At 31.9% G+C, this 18,898-nt stretch overlaps 2 protein-coding genes across 2 annotated transcripts; both read left to right on the forward strand.

The window, feature by feature from the left end:
* Nucleotides 1-12,873, forward strand: LOC133034471 (uncharacterized). Its single transcript, XM_061109562.1, has 2 exons — nt 1-296; nt 12,177-12,873. The coding sequence occupies exons 1-2, from the start codon at nt 1-3 to the stop codon at nt 12,871-12,873; spliced, it is 993 nt and encodes a 330-aa protein (XP_060965545.1).
* Nucleotides 12,874-14,675: 1,802 nt separating this feature from the next.
* On the forward strand, nt 14,676-18,898 carry LOC115719747 (formin-like protein 11). Its single transcript, XM_061110814.1, has 4 exons — nt 14,676-16,902; nt 17,115-17,305; nt 17,568-17,803; nt 17,913-18,898. The coding sequence occupies exons 1-4, from the start codon at nt 15,152-15,154 to the stop codon at nt 18,645-18,647; spliced, it is 2,913 nt and encodes a 970-aa protein (XP_060966797.1). The 5' UTR covers nt 14,676-15,151; the 3' UTR covers nt 18,648-18,898.

Raw genomic sequence — 18,898 nt, forward strand, 5'->3', positions numbered from 1 at the left:
ATGGTCAAAAGTGGGTATAGAGTTGGGAGGGAAATGAATCTTCATCCCACGAGATGCTCAAATATGGGAGAAGTTAATAAATGGTGGAAAATGCTTTGGAGTTTGCAGCTGCCTCCGAGGATGAAGCTATTTGGGTGGCGGGTTTGCCACAATTGGCTGCCAGCAAAGACTAACTTGTGTCATCGACGTATGAATGTCAGCCCTGTTTGTGATCTTTGTGGAAGTCATGCTGAAACCCTCCCTCATGCATTGTGGAATTGTGATAAAGTAAAAGTTGTGTGGAAACTACTTCCTTGGTATAAACAGTGTGGGAAGTTGGGTGTGTTGGATATATTTTACCAGGATCTAGATTTACTAACAAGTATGTTTCATTAACATCATAATATGAATTCTAAAACAATGAAATAAACACATATAAAGTTTAAGAAACCTTACATTGGGTGCAGCGGAATATAATGACTCCTTCCGTTCAGATATCTAGCCCTTGATTCCTTTCTGTACCAGAGCATTATCAATATCTGAACCTGGATCTCTTTCTCTCCTTCCTTTGATGCTGAATCTCCTTCTTGTTGGTTGATATTCCACAGTCTTACACACTATGATTGAGATACCACTTGATGTGTGTGGGCACTCACTCATTCACTCAAGGAATTCGAAATTTAGAGAAGAAAATAAGAGAGAAGGTGATTTCGGCTATAGAGAATAGGAGGCTCAAATTTCATCTGACAAAGTGAAGTGTGAATGAGAGCCATCACTATCTATTTATAGGTAACCACCTAGGTTTAGGTTAGAATTATTTGGCATTAAAATAATGAAAAAATAAATGATAAAAGCCTATAAGTGTGGCCGGCCATGGGCCTTGGATAATGGGCCTTACTTATGCAATTTTGCTGTTTTATCATTTCTACATCTCATTTTCTCAAAAACGCCAATTTTCAAATTCAACCATTTAAATGCCAATTCTAATTATTTAATAACTAAAAATTAATTATTAAATAATATTGTCATTTAATATATTTATTAACTGGACATATAAAGTCTCTTAATTAATAAATAAACCTAAAATCTCTTTTCTTTACAATTTCGCCCTTGCTTAGTGAAAATTCATAAAGTAGACATAGTATAACTTTAGAATTATAATTGATTAATCAAAATCAATTCACTGAGTCTTACAAGCACTATGGTCTCAACTAGTATGGGGACCATGGGTCTATATATCCGAGCTTCCAATAAGCAGATCAAAAATTTATATCTTAAATTCACTGACTTATTAATTCTTCGTTGAATCCACGCATAGAACTTAGAATTGCACTCTCAGTATATAGAACGCTCTATATGTTCCACGATATAGACACGTCATTAGTTATCCATTGTTATAACCCTAATGTGATCAATGATCCTCTATATAGATGATTTACACTGTAAAGGGATTAAATTACCGTAACACCCTACAATGTATTTTATCCTTAAAACACTTAACCCTGTATAAATGATAGTTCAACTAAGTGAAATGAGATCTCCACCATTTATTTTTGTTTGGTTAAGCTCGAAGGTAATCATCCTTTACTTTCTATTCGCCAGATAGAAGCTATAGATTCCATATTTAAGTTAGTGCTCCCACTCAATTGCACTACCGTGTTCCCAAAATGTACGTATTACCCTGACCCAAAAGTAGGCTTAACTAACAAATCAAAGAACACGAATAACACTCTTGAGATTGAACCTAATCATATCAGGATTAAGATCATTTGATCTAGGATCAACATGTGATATTGAATTGAATAGATATCACAGTAAATTCTAATATATCTAATCAAAGTTCAATATCGGTCCCTTCCGATGTATACTCCATACATCCGATGCTGGTAAACTTTGACAATGTCCTGGAAATGACATAACGCTTATCCAAGGTGTAAGAATACCTATCGCTGATTATACCATGTCAGTCTAAATCCAGTGTTCTGACAAATCAGGGAATAAACTTTCGAACATATAATTAAGATTATATTCCACTGTGTTGACAACACTATAATCATTAACAAATTGATATATTCTGGACTTAAATAGAATTCATACATTATGTACATATAATCATGAAATAAATCATGTGAACCATGCAACATTAAATGTTATTTCTGATCTATATTAATAAGTAAATCTGATTATATTGAAATGAGTTTTATTTAGGGCATAAAACCCAACAAACTCCCACTTGCACTAATATAAAACAAAATGTGCATTTCAAATAATCTCAACACCTTGATTTACAAATCAAGTGTAGTAGTAGTAAACTCCTCGTAATAGGATGTGAAAGGTTGAATTAAACACAACCTTTTCTCCACCATTACTCTTCCTTAATCACAAAATCATTAATAATGTGAAATTCCTCTCTATATGTCTACTCTCTTGGGATACTGGATTCTATACCTTTGGCAACTACTTCTTGGTTATTCAGGAAGTAACACTAGTAGTTAAGGCAATTTGGAATGGTGCCACAAATGTATAGAACTTTCCTTAGACTGAGTAAGTACCTTTCCTGCAACTTTTAACATTCAGTCCCTTTCTGGTAGACCTAGAGACTTTCCTTACACTTCTCCAAAATCACTATTCCACCCCCAGAGTAATCACCATCTTATCAGCAGACTTTCTAACACAAAGGCAAGTCTTGAAATCTGATGTGGTGTAGTCTAAGAGTTTTAAACACACCCTTATCGACTAACATATAGTTCCTCTTCTTAATCTTAAGATTTACTTGATTGTCTTCCAATGTTCTTCTCCTGGATTAATTTGATACCTACTCATTACTCCCACTCAACAGCAGGTGTCTGGTCTAAGGCATACAAAAGCATATCTGAGACCTCTCACTGTTGATTTAAGAAATTCTTTCATGGCTTTATCTTATCTGGAATAGTTGAGACTTTTCCTTAGATAAATAAAATCTATGCCTAAGAACTTGTGAAGCTTCTATAGATTGCCATTAGAAAGAAAATGATGTTGGGTTTTATGCCCTAAATAAAATTCATTTCAATATAATCAGATTTATTTATTAATATAGATCAGAAATAACATTTAATGTTGCATGGTTCACATGATTTATTTCATGATTATATGTACATAATGTATAAATTCATCTGAAACCCTTTTCACATACTTGATCCTGTTTATTGTGCCGTCAACACATTGGAAAGTAAACATGACTATGTGAATAAAGTTTCCTAGATTTATCAGACATAGGGTTTACTGATATGATAATCTACAACAGAGTTTACTTGCATTTGGAGAAATGCTATGTTCTTTCCAGAGCATTGGTTAAAGTAAAGCTCAGGTTGGATGCATGGAGTATGCATCGGAAGGTACCGATATTGAACTTTGACTTAGATTTATTAAACTTATCGTAATATCTATTCAAGTCAATATCGCCTAGTTGATCCTAGATCAAATGTTCTTAATCCTGTTATAATTAGGCTCAATCTTGAAAGGTTATTCGTGTTCTTTGATTTGTTAGTTAAGCCTACTTTTAGGTCAGGGTGATACGTACATTTTGGGAACACGGTAGTGCAATTGAGTGGGAGCGCTATCATAAACATGGAATCTATAGCTTCTATCTGGCGAATAGTAAGCAAAGGATGATCTCCTTCGAGCTTGACCAAACGAACATAAATGGTGGAGTACTCATTTCACATAAGCTGAAATATCATTTATACGGGGTCAAGTGTTTTAAGGAATAAATACATTGTAGGGTGTAACGGTAATTTAATCCCTTTACAGTGTAGATCATTCATATAGAGGATCATTGATCACATTAGGATTATAACATTGGATAACTAATGATGTGTCTATATGGTGGAACATATAGAGCATTCTATATACTGAGAGTGCAATTCTAAGTTCTATGCGTGGATTCAACGAAGAATTAATAAGTTAGTTAATTTTAGTGCTAAATTCTTGATCTACTTATTGGAAGCTCGGTTATATAGACCCATGGTCCCCCCACTAGTTGAGATAATATTGCTTGTAAGACTCATGTAATTGGTTTTGATTAATCAATTATAATTCTCAAATTAGACTATGTCTATTTGTGAAATTTTCACTAAGTAAGGGCGAAATTGTAAAGAAAGAGTTTATAGGGGCATATTTGTTAATTATGATACTTTGTATGGTTCAATTAATAAATATGATAAATGACAATATTATTTAATAATTATTTATAGTTATTAAATAGTTAGAATTGACATTTAAATGGTTGAATTAGAAAATTGGCGTTTTTGAGAAAATCAGATGCAAAAAAGGTAAAACTGCAAAATTGCAAAAAGTGAGGCCCAAATCCACTATGTAGTGCCGGCCACTTTTGTAGGGTTTTTCCCTTTGATATTTTCATTATTTTAATGCCAAATAATTCAAACCTAACCCTAGTGGAATGCTATAAATAGATAGTGAAGGCTTCAGAAAAATTACACTTAAATTTTCTATTTTTCCTTCAGAGAAAAACCTGACCCTTCTCTCTCCCTATCTTTGGCCGAACCCACTCTCTCTCTCTTCCTCATTGAGATTTCGAAATCCTTAGTGTATGAGTAGTGCCCACACACAGCAAGCAATACCTCAATCATAGTGAGGAAGATCATGAAGAAAGACATTCAGCAAAAGGAGTTTCAGCATCAAAGAATCAGAGAAAGAGATCCAGGTTCAGATATTGATAATGCTCTGCTACATAAAGGAATCAAGGGCTAGATATCTGAACGGAAGGAGTCATTATATTCCGCTGCAACCAATGTAAGGTTCCTTAACTTTATATGTGTTTATTTCATCGTTTTAGAAAGTTCATATTTAGGGTGTTCAACAACATACTTCTGAGTAGATCTAAGATCCTGGTAAAATAATTTCCAACAAATGCTTCAGCATCTTACTAAGGTAAGTTACTTGCATTAGAGTAAGTAATTACCAAGTATACCATAAACCATAGGTTTAGATAAACTCAAACCTATAATACTAGGAACAGGAAGTTTTGTTAAGTCCATTGAATAGACTTATTAACAAAAGTTTCCTTTTATGTCCTTGTAATAGAAAAATTTAGGTTACTCCATGTGAATGGATTAAACCGTAGTTCTATTGGCTTTTCTTCTTAGTTTCTTATCTTGACAATCCATTACTTGTTTAAACTCACAATGAATTTTAATCACTAATGTCTTCCAAGAAGGTGAGTTCCTAGAAACTCTCCCACTACGACAAGGTACCGTGAATTATGTCTAAGAAAACTAAATGGTATTAACATCTTCGGTTGTGACAAGACAACAGAGGCAGTGGGATCATCATATGTCAAATAAGATGATAGAACACTTTTGGAATCAAGAAAAATATCTCCTTTATTTTCTACTTTATTTTCAGACTTAGTTATTTTCTTAGAAAAGTAGTATTTGTTTAAACAAACACTTTCTTATCTATTGACTATGGGATGGTCCACCCCTAATCACTTAGAATAGCTAACAAACCATGGTTAACAGTTCTAGCTTTTCTTAAGATTTTGATTAGGTCATCCATGAATCTAGTAATGATTTACATTAAGTATACAACCATTGCATCATTCTGAAATTGTATTACCATAGAAGGATTTAGGCAACGACTAGTAACTAATCATCAATATGCAAATCGAAATTTTTGGGGAGGTAAGTTTGGATATAATTCAAAAATCAAATTAATGATCTTTGAACTGCATATCTACTAACTATTTCTCCACCCCTATCAGTTCGCAAGATCTTTAACCACTGACCTTAATGGTTAATCACCATTGCTAGAAATCAAAAATTTTAAACATTTCAAATTTCTTTTGCATAAGGTATAATCTAGAGTGATCGTTTTAAGAATACAACGAAAAATTCATATCCACCCATGCATGTACATCCATCTGCGAATGAGATGAACCTACTTTCAGTGGATATAGGCATATTAACTCTTTGCAGAGATAGATCTTGTCAATACCACTATGATCAAGATACAAATTCCATAGATTAAAAATGTGTGGTTGTGTCTTTTTGATGACTTAGGTTTAGTAACATTAAAGAGTTCTTAGAATAGTGCAAGTGGATCCTGGTCACAGAATACTAAACTCATATTCCATACAGTTTGCATCCATTGATAGAAAATGGTATTAAACACTTGTGAAAGTGTAACTGTATGAATAAGCTAAGAGGAATTAGGATAATTTCGTTTATAAATAAGAATCCAACGATGCTTCAATTAGCGAGAGTCAAAGTAATCTTATTTATACAATCTTCTTGTTTCATATTGTAAAAATACTAGTCTAAGGTGTCATCAATTGATGAGCAGCTAGATGTTGCATATACAATATTTATCTTTCGAGATCTAACACTATTATGTATGTCTAATGGTGAAAATCTATTAGGGATTTATCTCATTAGAAAAACAAACCAAGTTAGACCAACAATGAAGATTCGAAGTTAAACTACAATTTAATAACAGAAAATAACATGGTTCAATATAAATTCATACACAATTCAGAAATTATCAAACATATAGCAAGTAGGAATGACAAGTGAAAATACTAAAACATACAATCCTAAATAATTTCCAAGGTTTCCAACAAACTGATACAGTGTCCCGGTAGGCGAGAGTCACAGTATCATTCATTGAATAGAGTAGTCAGCTCATCTAAAATGCAAACCATTCTAGCAACCTTTTATTCGATCAAAATAAGAATCCAACATTGTACCGGTAGGCGAGAGTCAAGGTTATTCTCATTTTATGAGCTTCCACCATTGTTTCATGTTTTATAAGTTTATCTCTAAGTAGTCATCGTAGGGGAGAGTCTAATAGAGACGAAAACTTACAAAACACTTATCAAATGAGATCTTACGGTGTTAAATGCGTTCAACGAATAACCATCCATAAGGGAGACGAAGTCTAGCGTCTCGAGGTTATATTGAAAACATTTAATTATTGTAAGACCAACAATGGAGATCGAATGTCCTAATAATAATAAAACTCATTATTTAAAGAGAGTTGAATTTTCTTTGATACTTATTTTAATCTATTTATTTTAAATATATATTTATTTAATTAAAATTACCAATTTAGAATGAAAATTCTAAATATAAATTTTAATTTAATATTTATAAATTTTACTTAGATGGATATGAAAATAACATGAATTATTTCCATCTTAGTATTAATTTCCAATAAATATTTAGAAAAATATTCAATTTAAGTTGTTACAAAATTAATTTAAATTAATTTACAACTCAAATTTAATTTTCTATAAATATATATTGCATTTCGAAAAATTAAAGTATTTAAGAATACAATTTTCGAAATTGCATGTTAAAATAAAATAAAAAATAAATCCTAGAAAAATTATTCTAATTTAATGTTGGCTCAAAATTAATTAATAAAATTAATTTACAACAAAAAATATAATTTTCCTATTTAATTAAATATATAAGAAAAATTTCAAATATTTAAGTATGATGATGAAAATCAACTTAAATATTAATTTTCTATTTAATTAAATACACTAGAAAAATACTTCAAGCAAAAACAGATAATATCTATCTAGATTTTCATGGACTAATTAATTCATTTTCTAATTAAATATATTTTACTTCATTTATTTTAATTAATCATTAAATGAAAAAAATCATTGATTTAAGTTGGTCCAAAATTAAAATAAATAATTTACAACTTTAATCTATTTTTCAAATAAAATTCGAAATTAATGCATTTAAGAAATGCAATTTCGAAATTGTGGAAAAAGATTAATAAAATAAAATAAAATATATTTTGAAAATTATTCAAATTTAAGTTATATGAAATAAGATTTCAAACTTAAAATAATTTTCAATTTTAATTAAATAACATGAAAATAATAATATTTAAGTATCATGATGAAAATCAACTTAAATATTTAAATTTTCAATTTAATTAAATGTATTAAATTCAAGAAATAAATAATTACGTATAGAGGAGACTTAATTATTAATTCTAGTTTAATACTAGGAAAAATATACTTTAAATTAGATTGTACCAAAATTAATTATTAAACAATTAATTTCACAATCTATGATCTTTTCCTAATTAAATATTAGAAAAAATAACTAGTTCTAGAAATAACTATCTAGAATAATTTCATTTACTAAATGTTTTTCTACAATTAACTTTAAAATATTAAATGAAAAAATAAATTTCATATATTTTAAAAGTTAATTATGTTGCTAATTCAATTTTAATTAGGTTAGACTAATATAATTAACCTAATACAATTATTTAAATAAGGCAAATGGGCCTTCACAATTGGGGTAGTTCATGTGAGGGGGAGCTGGGTTCAGTATATCATACCCACTTCTATTGGCCCCCAACTCTCACACAAGGCCCAAAAGAGAGGAATTTAACCTTTAAATAAACAATTGTTATTCATTGAATAAGCCCAAATCTAATTGGGCCTAAATAAATTTACTTATGTCAAAATTTATTTTAGCAACTTAGTCCATTTACTTAGTAAAACTTAAATGGGCTTCCTATATGCATCTAAGCCCAATAGCAAACATATAGGCTCACACAGGTCAAAAGATTTAGATGGGCCCTATCATGTTACTAGGTTTACACAGATGAAAGAAATTGTAAAATTTACCTGTTACAAATTATTTATAAGATCTATTGTTAATTGAACTATGATTAAAATCAGATCATTGGATCTGTCAACAAGTTAATCATAGCAATTTAGATCAAATAAACATAGGTTTGTAAGAAAATTTTGATTACATAATAATATAATCAAACATTACAAACAAATAACTGATCTGGAATATCTGGAAAGTAAGCTAAAATATCTCAATTTTAAAATTTAAAATTAAATTAAATTTTAAAATAAATATCTTAACTAGAATTCAAATTTAGGTTGTTAGAGAATATTTGAAAAAATTCAAAATTCAACAAACTCCTAAATTTCTTAAATTCTAACAAAAAAAAAATAAAAAAATATCTAACCAATTTTTCAAATATCAGGTTTATTCAAAATTTAAATTTATTTAAAATTTCTAATAAGATAATATAATATAATAACTTGAATTTTAAATTTAGATATTTTATTATATTCTGAGTCTTATAATTTAATAAATTTAAATATTACATAAATAAACTAATTGAAAAAATAAGATATTTTATATGGTTAGAATAAAAAATAATAAAATAATAAGTTTGAAAAATTTATGGTTTGAAACCCTAAAATATCTATTCAAACTAAACTAACCAATTTTTCAAATCTTCATGTTATTTTTGCCAAAATATAATTTTATTAAAAAATGTCTAATAAGATAAAATGTTAAACCTAACATATTCCTAATTTTATAATTTTAATTAAAAAATATTTTGAAAATAACAAATTTGAAAAAAAGATATGATATGGTTAGCAAATTTTGAAATTAGTACAAGATTATTTTTAAAAGATAATATTTTAATATCAAAGTAAGATCATTTAAAATTTAAAATAATATCTGATCTTATAATTAAAATAAATAAAATAATCTAAAGTTTCAAAATTAACCATAAGGCTCCTTTGTGAGAAATCAAATTTTTAAAATTCAAAGCCTACTAATATCAGAAACTAATTTTAATTAATTAAAAAATTAATAAAAATTAATTTTATTCTGAAAATTAGATTTTTAATTGAAAATTCAGATTCTACACAAAATTCTACCAAAATTTGGCTTTTGTTTCAATGAAAAACGATTTTTGAATCAAAAGTTATGACGAAAATAAAATTGGTGCACAGGGGTATGCATTGCATACCCCTACGCGCGCGGAATGAAGGGGATGGCCGAGTTTTGAGGCTGCACGCAGCCTACTTGACCGAAGGAGCTCGGCGGGACGCGTCTTCAGAAAGCCCGTGTCCGAGTTTCCTCGGTCAGGCTGTCTGAAACCGCGTCAAATGCCGAGATATCCCTTCGTGCGCGCGCGTGTGTGCCACCCGATTTTAGATATTTTCATTCAACTTCAAAAAATCATAACTAATTAATAAAAAATCCAAATTAGGTTCTGTAAAAGCCTAAATTTATTAATTTTTTGTCTACTTTCCAGAAAAAATAATCCTAGATCGAAATAAAAAATATTTCCGTAATATATATTGCGATTTCTAAACTATCATCAAAGAAGCACATAAACCACATGAAACCATCCAAATCAACATATAACATCGTTTTAATTCATATTTCATGAAATTAAATCATTACCATGGTTCTGATACTAGTTGTTGGATATATTTTACCAGGATCTAGATTTACTAACAAGTATATTTCATTAACATCCTAATATGAATTCTAAAACAATGAAATAAACACATATAAAGTTTAGGAAACCTTACATTGGGTGCAGCGGAATATAATGACTCCTTCCGTTCAGATATCTAGCCCTTGATTCCTTTTTGTAGCAGAGCATTATCAATATCTGAACCTGGATCTCTTTCTCTCCTTCCTTTGATGCTGAATCTCCTTCTTGTTGGTTGATTTTCCACAGTCTTACACACTATGATTGAGATACCACTTGATGTGTGTGGGCACTCACTCATTCACTCAAGGAATTCAAAATTTAGAGAAGAAAATAAGAGAGAAGGTGATTTCGGCTATAGAGAATAGGAGGCTCAAATTTCATCTGACAAAGTTAAGTGTGAATGAGAGGCATCACTATCTATTTATAGGTAACCACCTAGGTTTAGGTTAGAATTATTTGGCATTAAAATAATGAAAAAATAAATAATAAAAGCCTATAAGTGTGGCCGGCCATGGGCCTTGGATAATGGGCCTTACTTATGCAATTTTGCTGTTTTATCATTTCTGCATCTCATTTTCTCAAAAATGCCAATTTTTCAAATTCAACCATTTAAATGCCAATTCTAATTATTTAATAACTAAAAATTAATTATCAAATAATATTGTCATTTAATATATTTATTAATTAGACATATAAAGTCTCTTAATTAATAAATAAACCTAGAATCTCTTTTCTTTACAATTTTGCCCTTGCTTAGTAAAAATTCATAAAGTAGACATAGTCTAACTTTAGAATTATAATTGATTAATCAAAATCAATTAATTGAGTCTTACAAGCAATATGGTCTCAACTAGTATGGGGACCATGGGTCTATATATCCAAGCTTCCAATAAGCAGATCAAGAATTTATATCTTAAATTCACTGAGTTATTAATTCTTCGTTGAATCCACGCATAGAACTTAGAATTGCACTCTCAGTATATAGAACGTTCTATATGTTCCACGATATAGACACGTCATTAGTTATCCATTGTTATAACCCTAATGTGATCAATGATCCTCTATATAGATGATTTACACTGTAAAGGGATTAAATTACCGTAACACCCTACAATGTATTTTATCCTTAAAACACTTAACCCTGTATAAATGATATTTCAGCTAAGTGAAATGAGATCTCCACCATTTATTTTCGTTTGGTTAAGCTCGAAGGAAATCATCCTTTACTTTCTATTCGCCAGATAGAAGCTATAGATTCCACATTTGTGTTAGCGCTCCCACTCAATTGCACTACCGTGTTCCCAAAATGTACGTATCACCCTGACCCAAAAGTAGGCTCAACTAACAAATCAAAGAACACGAATAACACTCTTGAGATTGAACCTAATCATATCAGGATTAAGATCATTTGATCTAGGATCAACAGGTGATATTGAATTGAATAGATATTACGGTAAATTCTAATATATCTAATCAAAGTTCAATATCGGTCCCTTCCGATGTATACTCCATACATCCGATGCTGGTAAACTTTGCCAATGTCCTGGAAAGGACATAACACTTATCCAAGGTGTAAGAATACATATCGTTGATTATACCATGTCAATCTAAATCCAGTGTTCTGAAAAATCAGGGAATAAACTTTCGAACATATAATCAAGATTATATTCCACTGTGCTGACAACACTATAATCATTAACAAATTCATATGTTCTGGACTTAAATAGAATTCATACATTATATGTATATATAATCATGAAATAAATCATGTGAACCATTCAACATAAAACGTTATTTCTGATCTTTATTAATTAGTAAATCTGATTATATTGAAATGAGTTTTATTTAGGGCATAAAACCCAACAGGGTGATGGGTCAATGTTTGATCTTTTGACAACTTTAAGGGAGAAGCTCTCAAGGAGTGAGTTTGAAGACTCTCTTAAGATCATGTGGGCTATATGGGAGAATCGAAACAGAAAGTGGAATAAGCTCCCTATTATGAATGGGGCTCAGGTGTTACATTGGGTTTTCACAGCTTATCCTGCTTCGAATAGCAACCCAAGTGATGATTTGAAGACTAGGGTGGCCTCCCCATCTAATTCGACGCATTGGAAGGCTCTTAATATGGGCAGTATATGTGCAAATTGTGATGCTGCGATTAATCCTAATCAGATTGGAGTGGGTATGGGCTTTCTGTGGCATGACTGGAACGAAAAAGTGCTTACTGCAGGTATGGTATACATTCCCAGTTGCTGTTCGGTGACTGTGGCTGAGGCTTGGGCCATTTTGGAAGCTATAAAAGGACGGCCGAGTACTGATACCAGACCTTTTGAGATCCGGTCGGATTGTAAAGCTGTGGTGGAAGCGATCAAGAACCAGGATAACCAACTGAGTGCTGCAGGAACACTTATTCATCAAATAAAGGCTCGATTGGAGGATTCTAATGACTATAATATCAGTTTTGTAAATAGAAACCATAACGAATGTGCTACTATGTTAGCTAGGAAATGCCTAGCTACTAAAACCTCACAGTTTTTTGCTCATTTTATCCCTGGATGGTTGGCCAAATTTTGTAAGGCCGACTGTTCTGATATTTTGTAGTTCTGGTTCTTCTTAATAAAATTCATCTTTCAAAAAAAAAAAATTAGTGACTAATCATATTTTTTAGCACATTTAATATGAAACTCTCACATATTTTTCAAAAATTATAGAGAACCACCTACATGCTTTCCTTTATATAAATATATTTATTAATTATATTGTTTAAAAAAAATTAACTTATTTACTTATTTTATTGTTAAGTAAAATTCGTTAGATATATTTTTTATTAATAAATTAAAAATTAGATTAATTATAAATTTAAAAATATAATTTAATTATATTAATTTTAATTTTCATTATTATTATTTAAATTAATAATTAAATAATAACAACTTTAATACAACATTGCATGTTGGTCATAGCTTTGAATGGTAAATTATTCTGAATTTTTAAGAATTTATAAAAATGTTCTAAATATTTACCATATACAAAATTTATAACTGTTAATTATAGATATCCAAAACATAAAATAGTCCTACTTTCAGGATTACAATTCGCATATGCTAAAGTTAAAATGTCAAATCATCCCATTTGCCTAAAACTGACATATAAAAGAACCCTCTTCCTATCCAAATGATCTTCTTCTCAGGGGTATGAAGCTAAAAAACAAGCATAGTATTTTTGATTTGGCTTGACTCTAATGTTGGATTCTTGAAACCAGAACAGTAATAGGGAACAACACTCCATTTTTCTTCTCAGAAATGTTATATACTATATAGTATATAATAATGCGGTCCCTCAGTCAGTAGTGTCTGATTGAATATAATGAAAGCAATTACTGGAGGTAAGCCAAAGCCAAAAGGAAAAAAATCCAAGATAAGCTGGTGGACTTGGTTGTCGCTTTGTGTCTTTTCTCTCTCGGTTAGGTATAGGGCAACACCAACAATACCCACATACAAGATTAATGGCCTTGAAATTAAAGAAGAGTCTCCATATGTATATATGCACAATCATATATGATACTGTTTTTTAATTGTGAATCTCAAATTTAATAAGATATGATTGGCTTAAAAAAACTGTCACATCATTCGAGTAATTTATCACTGCACACGTATCATTACTGAATAAAAATATTATGATACCGTATTTTATTATTTTACATTTAAATATTAGATCCCAAGTTTAACATTAGCAATTAGCTACCTCTAAGTAACATATATCAACCCTCTAAATTAAAGATATCACGACCAAATAAAATCAACTTTTAGTGACAAACCCACCAAACCTGATACTCTAAACTAGGAAAAGTACAACATAAAAGTTTTCTTTCTTTTTTTTTTCTTTCTTTTTTTGTATGGAAAAATCATAACATAAAAGTTTGAGAGAGAGGGACTAGTAATCCTTAATAGAGATTTTAATCATTTGTTTATTTTCGGTCTAAATAAGGATAGATTTTTAGTTAGAGATGTGTTGGATTCTGATTTCTATGATGATTATGAAAGAAGTTCACATGTGGAAGAGTTTGATGGAATGGTCCATATGGGTATGGCCCATTTTTGCTATTTTTATTTTCTTTTTCATTAATTATGGAGGTTGGAAAATAGAGAAAACTTGTAGGTGTGACCCTTCTGAGAGTTAGGCCATACCAATAAAATGGGACCCACTTAGAAGGCAGCAACAGGGGCTCATTTGTTATTTGATTTGTGTATTTAGTTTAGTGGCTTTGAGCCACTAAAAGTTTTTTTATTCAACTACAAAAACAACCCATGACTAATGACTTTAGTATTTTGACATAATACTGTTTGTTTTAGAGCCCCCCTCCTTAAAAAGTTGTGACTTAAATGAAATGAGAAAATAAGTGAAAATATTAGTGATTAGTTATGAAAAAGCATTAAAGTAAGCAACATGTTTGGAATTATCTCTTGAACTGAATGAAATGAAGGCACTAATATTATTAATAAAAACCAAGACAAAAGAATGGGATCAACCACAATTTCGAATATAGATAAAAACAGGCACAATTATGTGATACAATGTTAACAGTGTTTTGCAGGAGTGTTAATGGTGGTGAGATGAGATAAGAGCAGGGGAAGTTAAGAAGGCACTGTACAACTACAACTGCCATGTTCAGGGATTCCTTGGAGTAGCATTAAAGACTATTTCTCTCTCTCTTTCACCTATACCAGCCAAATAAGTTTTACTATGTAAGGAAAAACAATGGACCAGAAAGAAAAAAAGAATAATAAAGAAAGGAAGAAAGAAAAGTAGCAGAAGATTTATAAGTTGGATATTGGATTGATGTTTTGATGATTTTTATTTTTCTTGGTTGAATGAGAACATGGGTTCTTTTTCTCAGACACTGCTCATGATGATTTTCATAATAATCATTTTCGTGCTTTTATCATTAAACAGTTGCAACACCACCATCATCCCCCACAATGCTGATGATAATGATGCTTCTGCTGCTTTGTCAAATGCCTATGCACCAGAGAACTTTAATGTTCATAATCATCATCTGAATGTGATTGAGAAAGTTTCAGGAAAAGATGAGAATAATGAAGAAGAGCCTAAAAGTTCTTTAGTGGAAAAGTTCAGGGTTTTACTTGGGCTAAGAAGAGGCTTCCACGTCAGAAGAACATCAAATGGTGACTATGGATATTTTTCTCCAGCCCCATCTCCATCGCTCTTTGGTGAAGCTGAGGCTCCTGCTCCTGCTCCAGCTCCGGTGCTTGCTCCTACTCCTGCGCCTATGCATCATGTTCATTTGATTCCCCATGCTGCAAAACATGGTTTGAACAAAGTTCATCCAGCTGACAAGATTAAAAAAGATGATGATGATGATAAAAGAAAAGTCAAAAGGATTCTTATGGCTGTTCTAGTCTCAGTAGGAGTTGCCACTTTGGTTTGTGTCGTTGGTCTCATGTGGGCTTACAAGAAGTACAGAACAGATCAAAATAAGCACAAAAGAAAAATTACAGTTTATGGAAAAAAGGGAGGCAGATCCAAGTGTATGAGCTTCAACAAATCAGCTAGCAAGGTGAGCTTAAATCCTGGTCTTGATCTCTTTTATCTTGATTCATTAGGAAAAGATCTAGAGCAACAACCACCATATGAGCCTTCTCCTTATCTAAAGAAAATTTCTGAAACTATTGTCACATCATCACCAAATCAAAGCAGACCAAATGATACTACTACATTGCCTGAGAGAGAGGAGTCTGTCCAAGAATTAGTGAAATCTGAATTTGAGAACATCAGTAGTTCTAGGGAAATTAAGTCAGTACATGAAGATGCAGATTCAACCAACCAAGAACATAATAGCCTCACTTCCTCATCTGGGGTTAAAGTTGTTCCTATAGAATATCATTCCTCTGATGAAGATGATGATGATGAATCTTTTCACTCCTTTGGAGATTCGAACTCGTCTAATGCCATTCGTCTTTCCAATGCTTCAGTAGGTAGTTTCAGTGATGCCTTAGAGAATTTCAACCCAAATGAGTGGAACAAATCTACTTTAATGTCCCCTCTTGTGAACTTATCTCAAAACTCTTCTCCATATCCGGATTTAAACACACCAAGCAAAGATGAATGTGACAAATCACCAACTGCAGCATCCAACTCCATAAGTCAAAAGAGTTTAAGCCCTCCTCCTCCCCCACCACCACCACCTCTGCCTCCCCCACGTGTAAGTTTTCTTTCTTTTTGCTCAACTAGAGCTGAGTCTAAAGCTTCAAGCTCTTCCACATTGCCAAACCAATCATCTTCTAAAGAGCCAAATTCCCTTTCTGAACCAAACAAAACTACAATGCAAGTTAATGAGTTGGCTTCTCCTTCTCCACTTAGGAACCCCTCAAAACCACCACCAAGCTCACCCGGAATTCCTCCGCCACCATGCCCTCCTCCATTGTTGAGAGCTAGTAATGCATTTTCCAAGGGCACCCCACCTCCTCCACCATCACAATTTGATCAGCTTTCGGCATTGGGAAAAGATGGAACACCGCTTCCAAAATTGAAACCTCTTCATTGGGACAAAGTAAGAGCTGCACCAGATCGTTCCATGGTGTGGGACAAGCTGAGATCAAGTTCATTTGAGTAAGTTATATCAAGCGTGTTTGTTCTACCATATTATGCCGTATTGTATTATATTGTATAGTATTATATTGAATTGTATTGTATATCATACATAAATATATAATACTTTGATATAAATCAAATAAAATATAATATAAAACACAATTTAATATATCATATATTGTTTCCTATTTAGTTTAAACTTTTTTTCTCTTCTGTGAAATGTGGAATAGGTTGGATGAGGAAATGATTGAGTCACTTTTCGGATACAGTCTACAAAACTCATTAAAGAATGATGAAGCAAAGAGCAAAACTCCTTCTCCAAGCAAGCATGTGTTGGAGCCAAAGAGATTACAGAACATAACTATACTCTCCAAAGCCATCAGTGTGACTGGTGAGCAAGTATGTGAGGCAATATTACAAGGTATTCATAAAATTCTTGATTAGATTTCTGATACTATCATCAAACATACAAGAATATGCTGCTTTCATTTGTAGTGTACGTGTAAAAATGAAAGTCTAACCGAACACTGTTGAATATAGCTTACCCCAAGAAATGCATACAGTAACATAAATACACATATCACTCATCCAATCCAATGCAAGTTTTTTTTTTTTATCCATAACCAGTATAATACTTGGTTATCAATGAAATATTAGTTTAACTGAACGGGAGAAAAACACAGGGAATGGCTTGTCATTACAACAGCTAGAAGCACTTGTAAAGATGGCACCAACAAAAGATGAAGAAGCTAAACTCTCCGGCTACGAAGGAGACATCACTGAACTGGGGTCAGCAGAGAAATTTGTGAAGGCCATACTTACCATACCTTATGCCTTTCAAAGAGTTGAAGCAATGCTTTACAGAGAAACTTTTGAAGACGAAGTGGTTCACCTCAAAAACTCATTTTCAATGCTAGAGGTAACCATGAATGAATTTAAATAAAAAATACACATAATAACATAATAATCTCACAAACCTTACGGATTTCGTTGTCATTTCACTCAAATATATTTTAATACTGTGTCAGGAAGCATGCAAGGAACTCAGATCAAGCAGACTTTTCTTGAAGTTATTAGAAGCTGTGCTCAAAACAGGCAACCGTATGAACGTGGGAACCATTAGAGGAGGTGCCAGAGCTTTCAAGCTCGACGCACTGCTCAAACTAGCCGACGTTAAAGGCACCGACGGCAAGACCACTCTGCTCCATTTCGTTGTCCAGGAGATTATCAGATTAGAAGGAATCAGAGTTTCGGATAGCATAATGGGAAGAATTAACCAGGCGAATAAAACCAGAACCCCTGAAGAGAAAGAAGAAGATTACAGGAGAATGGGACTAGAACTGGTCTCTGGCCTTAGCACTGAGCTTTACAACGTGAAGAAAACGGCTGCCATTGATTTGGATGTTCTCGCCAGCTCTGTCTCCAACCTGTATGATGAGATGTCCAAACTGAGAAGGCTTATTACTAAGGACTTGAGAATGGATGAGAGAGGTGGGAACTTCGTAAACTCCATGAATTCGTTTCTGGGTTTTGCCGAGAAGAGGCTTAAGGAGCTACAGGGAGACGAAGACAGAGTTCTGTCTACTGTCAAAGAAATTACAGAGTACTTTCATGGTGATGTGAGTAAAGAAGAAGCCAACCCACTTCGGATATTTGTGATTGTGAGAGACTTTCTTGGCATGTTGGACAATGTATGTAAGGAGCTTCGTAGTTCAAATTCAAAAGCTCACCGTAGTCCGAACCCTCTGTCTCCGTTCAAATAGATGGCTTTGCTTCTTTCTTTTCTTTTTTTCTTCTTTATTGTGCGTTTTATGAATATGTAATTCTCATCATTAATCAACCAGAATGTAATCTGATTTTGTTTTTTGTATAAAGATTTGGATTTTTTTCTTAGGTTGAATTGTTTGTCAACTTTTAGTAGTCTGGTATTTTATTTTTAAGCTTTCTTAAGTGGAGAAACAAATCTTATGTTGTTGTAAGTTGTAACCAATGTAAAAAGTGATCTTTAATGTTT

This window comes from Cannabis sativa, chromosome 2, assembly GCF_029168945.1.
Source record: "Cannabis sativa cultivar Pink pepper isolate KNU-18-1 chromosome 2, ASM2916894v1, whole genome shotgun sequence".
Classification (NCBI taxonomy): domain Eukaryota; kingdom Viridiplantae; phylum Streptophyta; class Magnoliopsida; order Rosales; family Cannabaceae; genus Cannabis; species Cannabis sativa.